General features: G+C 40.8%; 1 protein-coding gene across 1 annotated transcript; it reads left to right on the top strand.

The window, feature by feature from the left end:
- The first annotated feature begins 3,985 nt into the window (after positions 1 to 3,985).
- On the top strand, positions 3,986 to 4,810 carry LOC138970216 (probable serine/threonine-protein kinase DDB_G0272254). Its single transcript, XM_070342713.1, has one exon. It carries the CDS (start codon positions 4,382 to 4,384, stop codon positions 4,808 to 4,810), a length of 429 nt encoding a protein of 142 aa, XP_070198814.1. The 5' UTR covers positions 3,986 to 4,381.
- The last annotated feature ends 5,542 nt before the right edge of the window (positions 4,811 to 10,352 follow it).

The raw sequence follows: 10,352 nt of genomic DNA, 5'->3' as shown, positions 1-10,352 counted from the left end.
TAATCTTCACGTAAAAATTAATCATTTTCACTTTTGGCTCGCTTCCTGACGGATTGCTAGAGCCAAAACTGAAAGTTAGTAATTTTCACGTGAAAATGGGTAATTAAGACGTGAAAACGCCAACTGACGGTGTTAATTACTAATTTTCACGTGATAATGGTAACCCCAGGTTTTGGCACTAGTAAGCCGTCATACCTTTCAGTGCATCATGTGACTAATCTCTCCATCCACGATTGATTTTATGTGACCCGCTAAATGTTACAAGGGTCAGACTGGGACCCTTTTTGTTAATCACGCAAAAAAATAAACAAGAAACTCTTAAATTGTGATTTAATAATACCAGACTTATTCTAAGGAATGTTTTCAAGTGATACACCGCAATTTGGCAGATGATGAATGCATGTTTTGCTATTATGCACCTTTTTTTGTGTGATCTGCCAGATTGGATGCAATATCAATGGTTTTTTGTCACTCCCCTTTTTTTTTAAATTTAGAATTAGGACTAAAAGCAGGCGGTCCTTGCCTTGGGAACATTTGTCTTCTCTTCATGGAATGTGTGTCGGCCAAATGTCAATGTCAGTCAGGTTTTCTTCAAAATGCCGCCGGCAGTTGTGGTAAGTGTTCACGTTTGTGTGAGTGTGTGTGTGTGTGTGTGTGTGTGTGTGTGTGTGTGTGTGTGTGTGTGTGTGTGTGTGTGTGAGTTTGTGAGTGAGTTTGTGTGTGCGTGTGAGTGTGTGTCAGTGTGTTTGTGAGTGTGTTTGTGTGTGTGTGTGTGTGTGTGAGTTTGTGTGTGTGTTTGTGTATATGTGTGTGTTTGTGTGTGTTTGCGTGTTTGTGTGTTTGTGTGTGTGTGTGTGTGTGTGTTTATATATATATATATATATATATATATATATATATATAGATAACAAAATCAAGGAAAAGAAAAGCCAAACAAAGAATGTCAAGTGGCAGCCCAAATTTTCGACCTGTTGCCAGGCCTTCCTCAGGGGCGTGTAATTCTGCGAGACGCCAATTCATGCATCAATTACTAAGCAACACAATACCATGGTTATTTCAGTTACGAATCACAAAGCAAATATTTCAAAGATAAAATTTACATTCAAGCTTAGATCTACTTTCGTTTTGATTGTAATCAAAACAAATGTACACGTGCGAATTCCAAAGTTATTACATATTATTATATATATGTGTGTGTGTGTGTGTGTGTGTGTGTGTGTGTGTGTGTGTGTGCGTGTGTGTGTGTGTGTGTGTTTGTGTATGTGTGTGTGCGTTTATATATATATATATGTGTGTGTGTGTTTGTGTGTGTGTGTGTGTGTGTGCGCTTAGAGAATTGAATTGAATTGAATTGAACTTTATTTAACAAGGATTAAGATTGAAGGCTACGCCTTTTCTTACAATCTGTCCTTGGGACGCATAGACACACAATTATATAGTTAAAAAATTAAAAATTAAAAAGTTAAAAAGTTAACCAACAAAAGGAGGTCGGAAAACGTGATAATAAAGATGACGACGATGATGATGATGATGAAGATGAGGCATGAAGAGCATACATATGTGGTTATTCATAAAATCAAATGCATACTATGCAGGTAATTATGAATATAAGCTGGTAGCAATCGAACATGTAGCAATAGTGTAACAAAAGTATGTTCAGAATATACAATGCACAGCATATCTTTGACGTCAAAAGGCGTTAAACTACTCAGACATTAAGTGGTTTTTAACACATTTTTTAAAACTTTTTAATGACTTTAAGTGCTTAAGGGATGATGGAAGTGAATTCCAAACTGAAGTACCCGAAAAAGCAAGACTGGTCTTACACAGGTCAATTCGTGGAATTGGTGGGATCAAGTTGACCGACCCATATCTGTGGGTAGCTTTATTAAATAATGATGTAATGTAAATCGGCACTTTATCGTAATACAATTTATGCATGAAAATGGCTTTGTTTAACTTGAGATGCTTTTCCAGTGGAAGAAAGTTAAGCATTTTTAATTTCATATCTGTTGAGGCATTATCCTTTACGATGAGTTTGGCCGAGCGACGATAGAGAGAGTCTAACTTTTTCAAGTGGACATCACTGCTGCCATCCCAGAGCGTCGAAACATACTTTTAATGTGAGGCATTACATGAGCATGGTGGAACATTTCCAGAGTCCTTCTGTCGGTATATTGCTTTACCTTGGATAGGAGGAAAACGTTCTTGGCTACTTTCTTGCAAATATGCTGTAATTGTGCCTGCCACTTGAATTCACAATCAAGAATTACCCCTAAAACGCGATGCTGTTGAACTTGTTCAATTGATTGCGTACCAATAGTAAGATTTAGTTTGAGTGGAGAAATCTGATGTTTTTGTCTGGTTGCGATTACCATACTTTTAGTTTTTATTGGATGGACAAGCATAGCATTAGCACTGCACCAGTTATTTACATCGTTTAAAGCTGTTTGAAGGGAGGACTCTATTACTGGAACAGACTTTTCACTTGAATGAAGAGAAGAATCGTCAGCAAAAAAATCATTTCTTACATTACTATCAGAAATGTGCAGTGGCAGATCATTAATATACAGACAGAACAAGATCGGCCCAAGCACTGACCCTTGAGGCACCCCGCATTTCACAGTCTCCTCAGTAGATATTTTACAGTTTAGGGCAGTATATTGAGATCTGTCCTGTAAATAGGAAGCAAAAAAGTTACACACTGAACTGTTTCTGATATACAACTGTAATTTCTTCAGTAAAATTGAATGATCAACAAGATCAAACGCTTTTTTAAAGTCGAGAAACACCACACCACTGATTTCAGATCGGTTTGTTGCAGACAACCAGGTGTCGCATAGCGTGGTAAGGGCGCTGTGACAAGAGTGATTTGTTCGAAAACCAGATTAAAATTGATGGAAAAGGTTTCTGCTTTCTATGTACGCGAGCAAATGTTTGTGAATATGTTTTTCCAATGGTTTTGATAAAATGGGTAATAAGGAAATGGGTCTAAAATTATTTGGGTCGGATAAATTTCCGCCTTTATGGAGTGGAATTACTTTTGCTCTCTTTAATAAACTAGGTACAGTATTTTGCTTTATGCAGAGATTATACGCATAGGTGAGTGGCTCCACAATATACGGTAGAGCTAATTTGGCCAAGTAAGGAGGAATCTTGTCAGGACCCATGGACTTTTTATTCTCAAGGCCTTCTAGCGCCTTACCTACCTCAAGAGAGAGAGAGAGAGAGAGAGAGAGAGAGAGAGAGAGAGAGAGAGAGAGAGAGAGAGAGAGAGAGAGAGACAGACAGACAGACAGACAGACAGACAGACAGACAGACATAAATAAAGAACCAAGACTATCAAAACGCATTTGTTAACCCATGATTTGTAAAATATATTACAAATCACGTAAATGCGCACGGTATTTTCTTGTCAGCTCAAAAGTCAAGGGATCTATTAGATTTTTTTTTCTCATGACTTTATTGTCCCATCGGTGGGAAATTCGGGTCGCTTCCTCCCAGTGAAAAGTTAGCAGCAACAGAGTGGCGCTACCCCAAAGTCAAGGGATCTATTCGACTTTTTCTTTTTTTTTTTCCTCATGACTTTATTGTCCCATCGCTGGGAAATTCGGGTTTGTTTTCTTTGTCATGCTAAAAATCGTAATATTTTATCTATCGGGTCCAAACCACCCCCACCACCCACCATAGAGGCTCTAAACAACAAATATTGATAATAATAAAAGGCATGTATTACTGTGTGGAATGCGATATTTTTTACATGTTTACATTTGTACAAATCGCGGTTTTAGGTTCGACGTAATTTGTAAAATGTTTTTACATTTTTACAAATCACGGGTTAACAGCATTCAACAAAAGTGAATTTCTTTCAGACCCTCAGACGACCCAGGCGACAGACACATCAACGGCAAGAGCGAACTCACCAGCGTTCACAACAGCAGAATCTGATAGTTCTCCAGCGTTCACGGCAACAGAATCTGATAGTTCTCCAGCGTTCACAACAGCAGAATCTGATAGTTCTCCAGCGTTCACGGCAACAGAATCTGATAGTTCTCCAGCGTTCACGGCAACAGAATCTGATAGTTCTCCAGCGTTCACAACAGCAGAATCTGATAGTTCTCCAGCGTTCACAACAGCAGAATCTGATAGTTCTCCAGCGTTCACAACAGCAGAATCTGATAGTTCACCAGCGTTCACAACAGCAGAATCTGATAGTTCACCAGCGTTCACAACAGCAGAATCTGATAGTTCATCAGCGTTCACAACAGCAGAATCTGATAGTTCTCCAGCATTCACAACAGAATCTGATAGTTCTCCAGCAGCCGATAGCACATCTAGCCCCGAGTTGGTCACATCCACCCAAGAAGTTCTGTCCATTTCAATGGACTCCGCTTCAACAGCAAAAACTTCTGTCACTGTATCTTCTGGCAACGCTGACGCCGACATAACGTCCCGCACGCTCAACAACAACAACAACAACAACAACAACAACAACAACAACAACAACAACAACAACGATTTCTGTAGCTGCGCCTGTGTTCTTCGCTCTTCGCCAGGGATGAACTTGACCGCAGACTTCTTGCTCGAAAATGAGAAGCTAGCAGAGAAACTGAAAGAAAACCTGTTGCTGAACCCTTCCAATCTGTCCAGAACCATCAGGAAAAAAATCTCCGCTCCCGACGTGAGACGCTCCAGTCAGATGATGGGCTATGCCACTGTCGCCGCGCTGCTGATGATCTTGGCGTTGTTGCTGTTGTCGGATTTGACGCATCTGGTTCGGTGCTGTGCACATCGACCTCGTCTACAGTGAAAGGGACATATCAAGAACGGTAGCCGACAAGACAAGACAAGACAAGACAAGACAAGACAAGACAAGACAGGACAGGACAGGACAGGACAGGACAGGACAGGACAGGACAGGACAGGACAGGACAGGACAGGACAAGACAGGACAAGACAAGACAAGACAGGACAGGACAGAACAGGACAAGAGAGGACAGGACAAGACAGGACAGGACAGGACAAGACAAGACAAGACAAGACAAGACAAGACAAGACAAGACAAGACAAGACAAGACAAGACAAGACAAGACAAGATCAAAGGTAATAGATCATCACGACTATATGGTTGTTCTCTGGAGTTGGGTACCACATAGGGTCATTGGATTGAAATAATAAGTTTTACAGTTTTGTTCGTTACTACGCTTCTTTATGTGTGTCTGATCGAGAGGCCAAAATGGCGGGTAATTTGTGACATGCTGTGAGATGAAGCAATAACTAGGTCGTACGGAATGAAAGAAACACGAAAAAGCCCATGAACAGTTTGTAATTTATCATAAACGCATGCATTTTCAGTAGAATGAGTACTGTTTGCAGAAGATCAACACAATCTGAAATATTAACCATAGTTGTATATGGTCAACTTTGTAACGTGTCGTTTCACAGCAGCCCGAACTTCATTTGCACAACACAGACCCACTTATCACAAATGCACGACTAATTTTGGCACATTACTTTAGCACACTTTATAACACGCGTGTGGAACGCAAGAAAAAAGCAAATAAAGTCCACAGTTTTTGCAATCTGTCCATTTAAAACTGTCAGAGCATTTGTTTTCCCCTTTTTACATTTAGTCAAGTTTTGACTAAATGTTTTAACATAGAGGGGGAATCGAGACGAGGGTCGTGGTGTATGTGTGTGTGTGTGTGTGTGTGTGTGTGTGTGTGTGTGTGTGTGTGTGTGTGTGTGTGTGTGTGTGTGTGTCTGTGCTCATCTTATTCTACATCATTTCCTGATTCCAAAAACATATAAATATGTTATATTTGGATTAAAAACAAGCTCTGAAAATTAAAAATATAAAAATTATGATCAAAATTAAATTTTCGAAATCGATTTAAAAACAATTTCATCTTATTCCTTGTCGGTTCCTGATTCCAAAAACATATAGATATCATATGTTTGGATTAAAAACACGCTCAGAAAGTTAAAACGAAGAGAGGTACAGAAAAGCGTGCTATGCGCAGCAGAGCGAAACCACTACCGCGCTGAACAGGCTCGTCAGTTTCACTCCGTTTTGCACAAGCGGCGGACTACGGTCATTGTGAAAAAATGCAGTGCGTTCAGTTTCATTCTGTGAGTTCCACAGCTTGACTAAATGTAGTAATTTCGCCTTACGCGACTTGTTCCTGTTACGATGTTATCGTTGTTTGTCCTGTTATTTTAATCAAAATGATTTTGTAGCGAATTTCTTTTGTACTAAACTACACAGCATTCTTGGGGAAGGATATATATAAATATGCATCTGTTGTACCGCTGCGTGGTAACGTCGCCACTAGCTGACGGTTTGAAATTTCGATTCTCATCTGCTCGTTCATGTTACGATGTTATTTTGACCATTCGTTGCTGCGCTAATGGTAGTTTTTTTTCAAGTTCACGAAATAGCTTTATTTGTATATTTTTTATGTCCAAAAGATCATATGAACACATTGTTGATGAATTTGAAGTCAGTTCAGTTTTTGACTCCCATGTCACAGTTGACAGTTTGGTACCCAGCTCCAGAAAACACTTCATATATACTCTCCCAAAAAAGAAATTTGACACAGGTAAACATTGATTTTTTTCTCCAAATATGCTCGTGATTTTCGTGCAGACAAAATTTTTGCAATTCAATAAAAGGGCGACCACCCAGTAAAATCTCGGTTCAATGATGTTCTTTTTGTGGTTTAGTGGTTAGCAACAATGTAACTGACAAACTACTGGCACGGTAAAGTCTTAGGTATGACCCGGCCGGGGTTCGAACCCACGACCTCCCGATCACGGGGCGGACGCCTTACCACTGACTACAACCTACACAAATATAAACAGTGTTTTGAAACAGAATAGTCAGGTTATACAAGCCACTTTACCTATGCAGCATGGTAACCCTACAATATGCGAAACATGTCGACTGCAGCAGCCTGGTTCTTAAAATAATTCTGACGGTCAACACAGCCAGAAATGCCAACAAAGACAAGAAAGCTGTGGCAAGGTAAGCTTACCAAACGTTACATAGCGAATCATATGATAGTGCGTAAACAGCAAACAGTAGATCTACAATCAAAGAGAGGATCGAGTCTGGAATGAAACGCGATACAGATCTAGCATTCAAAAACTGTCTTTCACGTTCAAGGAAGTTGTTGCAAAGTACTTAAGACTTACTAAATTGTACAGACAAAACCATGACAGTGCATGTTTTGAATCTGAGAAAAAAATCGTGATCATTTTGACTTTGAGAACAGATTCATTCCGTTTCCTTATATCTGCATGTTCAAGTAAATGGTGAACAGTTTTTTTCGGGCAGAGTAAACTTAACTTGAGACTCTACTGCAAGTCTTGAAATTCACATAAATCGAACCACGAGCAAAGACATCCAAACATTACAGGCACTTTAGATCAACTCATTTCACTAGAGGTGACTGCCTAGCACTGTGTTTGACATCCGTGTCTGCTGAAATAAAAAGAAATTAAAACAAAACGGATTAACAGTAGGTGACACGTTATCAGAGTGGGAGACACTAGATCTGTCTCTGAACTTACCGGGATACGGCTGCAAGATCGACACTGACTGCCGCGCTTTCGACAGCTCTTCCTCGCGTGGACATTGGAAACACGCTGTGCAGATCAAATTGTAGGAAATCTCCCTTTGGTATCTTCTTTATTTACTTTTCTGGAGCTTAGAAACCGAACAACATGAAATCGTCTTCCCCGGCGAATCGGCGAGGTGAGAACTGGACCACAATCCTTCGCGCGACCCCTGACCTGATCTTGACACCTGACCTGCCGTCTACATGCCAAACACGACACAAACCAGTCAACTGCTTGTACCCCTTCAAAACCCCCCACCACCCGTTTTCTTTGGATACACGCTTTAACTACACACATGCCGACACAATGTTGATCATTGCTTCAATAATTTGAAGATGGTGCTTGAAAATTAACCACGTGAAATGAGTATTTCGGTGTTTAGCCAAAAATGTTAAAGTTTCTACCACAGACATACATACATACATACATACGCACGCACGCACGCACAGACAGACAAAGTTTACCATCGCATAGGCTACACTTACGTGAGCCAATAATAAGGGTATTTATAGGGCGCAAATCCTAAAATAGTTCTGAGCGCCTTACAATCTTAAATATAATCATCTTGTGGTTTGCACTGTCGTCTTTTTGCAGTTTCGAGCAATTGCTGTTGAGACATAGAGTTTGTGCAGCATATTAACATAGACTTGATATGGAAAAGAAGCTGATAATTTTGTGAAAGGTTTTCAATGGGAGCAGAGAAGTGTGGGGGGGGGGGGGTGTGAGAGGGGGCAGGGGTGTGTCTGAGTAAGCATAACACACACGGACACAAAGACACACAATCGCGTCTAAGATACAGTAACATACAAGTCACAGACTCGCGGACACACGCGGAACACCGCCATGAGCCGAACTAGAGCAAAACTGACACATGGGGACATACAAATAAATACAAATATACAGATAAACATACGCACATAGGCACAAGATATAGCAATGTGAACATTTTTTTTCTTTTTATACTTGTTTGTTTACAACAACAACAACAACAACAACAACAACAACAACAACAACAACAACAACAACAACAACACTTATGGACCATCCAATCACCAACCCCATACCCATACACACGCACAAAAACTTTTTCGAAAATCACCTAACCTAAAATTACTTCAAATTGACAAAACATTGGAATCTGTCAGGCAATTTATTTGAAGAAGTCAATCAATCAATCAATCAATGAGGCTTATATCGCGCATATTCCGTGGGTACAGTTCTAGGCGCTCTGCAGTGATGCCGTGTGAGATGAAATTTTATACGGCCAGTAATTGCAGCCATTTCGGCGCATATTTACCTTTCACGGCCTATTATTCCAAGTCACACGGGTATAGGTAGACAATTATTAACTGTGCCTAAGCAATTTTGCCAGGAAAGACCCTTTTGTCAATCGTGGGATCTTTAACGTGCACACCCAATGTAGTGTACACGGGGGGGGGGGGGGGGGGGGGGGGGAGTTCGGACACCGAAGAGAGTCTGCACACAAAGTTGACTCTGAAATAAATTTCCGCCGAACCTGGGATCGAACTCACGCTGACAGCGGCCAACTGAATACAAATCCAGCGCGCTACCAACTGAGCTATATCCCCGCCCCAGTGGACCAAAATTTTGCCTGAACATTCTCCGGATGTCGTAAAAAAATATGGCTATCTTCGCAAATTAAGCGATGCAAGTTTACATGATTTAAAAAAGCGAAAGCGGACAAATCTTGCCCAAAAGGGCGGGTCGAGGTCAAGGCCAAGTATCCGTGGCAGACAGCTCTAATACCAACAGAAGACGCCCCTGTTAGAAGAGGGCGGGGACGTAGCTCAGTTGGTAGCGCGCTGGCATTGTAGCCAGTTGGTCGCTATCAGCGTGGGTTCGATCCCCTCGTTCGGCGAGATATTTATTTCTCGGAGTCAACTTTGTGCAGACTCTCTTCGGTGTCCAAATGGACTGGGTGGCCGAGTGGTAACGCACTTGCGCTCGGAAGCGAGAGGTTGCGAGTTCGACCCTGGGTCAGGGCGTTAGCAATTTTCTCCCCCCTTTCCTAACCTAGGTGGTGGGTTCAAGTGCTAGTCTTTCGGATGAGACGAAAAACCGAGGTCCCTTCGTGTACACTACATTGGGGTGTGCACGTTAAAGATCCCACGATTGACAAAAGGGTCTTTCCTGGCAAAATTGTATAGGCATAGATAAAAATGTCCACCAAAATACCCGTGTGACTTGGAATAATAGCCTGTGAAAAGTAGGATATGCGCCGAAATGGCTGCGATCTGCTGTAGGGAGGCCCACTGACAGTAAGCGTGAACAGACCACAGAAGGCCATTTTTAGAGTGCTGTAAACAGCTTCAAAATTAAGCAATGTTCTTATAGTTCAGGTTTGAAATGTAAAAGTACTTATAGAATTGCTGTGCAAAGTTTGAAGCCTGTTAGAATTATACATTTGGAGTTATTGGACTGTAAAGTCAGGCAAATATGCGATTTTTTCACAACTGGGAAGTTCTGTACAGGGCGACAAATTAAAAAAAGCAAAAAGACATGACCTTTTCGGTTTTATTTTATAAAACAGATTGCAGCAACCACAAATGTATCACAGTTGAACCAATAAATGCAATAAAAAGGGTTTTATAGCCGATTGCAATTTTAGGCTATATTGACGTCATCACACGAAATTTAAAAAACGCGAACAAGCAAATCTTCAGTGGTTTTACAGGTAAATATGTCATACGATATATCAAATTGAAGAT

Source organism: Littorina saxatilis, linkage group LG7, assembly GCF_037325665.1.
Source record: "Littorina saxatilis isolate snail1 linkage group LG7, US_GU_Lsax_2.0, whole genome shotgun sequence".
Lineage (NCBI taxonomy): Eukaryota > Metazoa > Mollusca > Gastropoda > Littorinimorpha > Littorinidae > Littorina > Littorina saxatilis.
This window is presented reverse-complemented; position numbering and strand designations above follow the sequence as displayed.

Coding starts and splice junctions, on each gene's coding strand:
- LOC138970216 (XM_070342713.1), top strand. CDS start 4,382: ATGGACTCCGCTTCAACAGCAAAAACTTCTGTCACTGTATCTTCTGGC.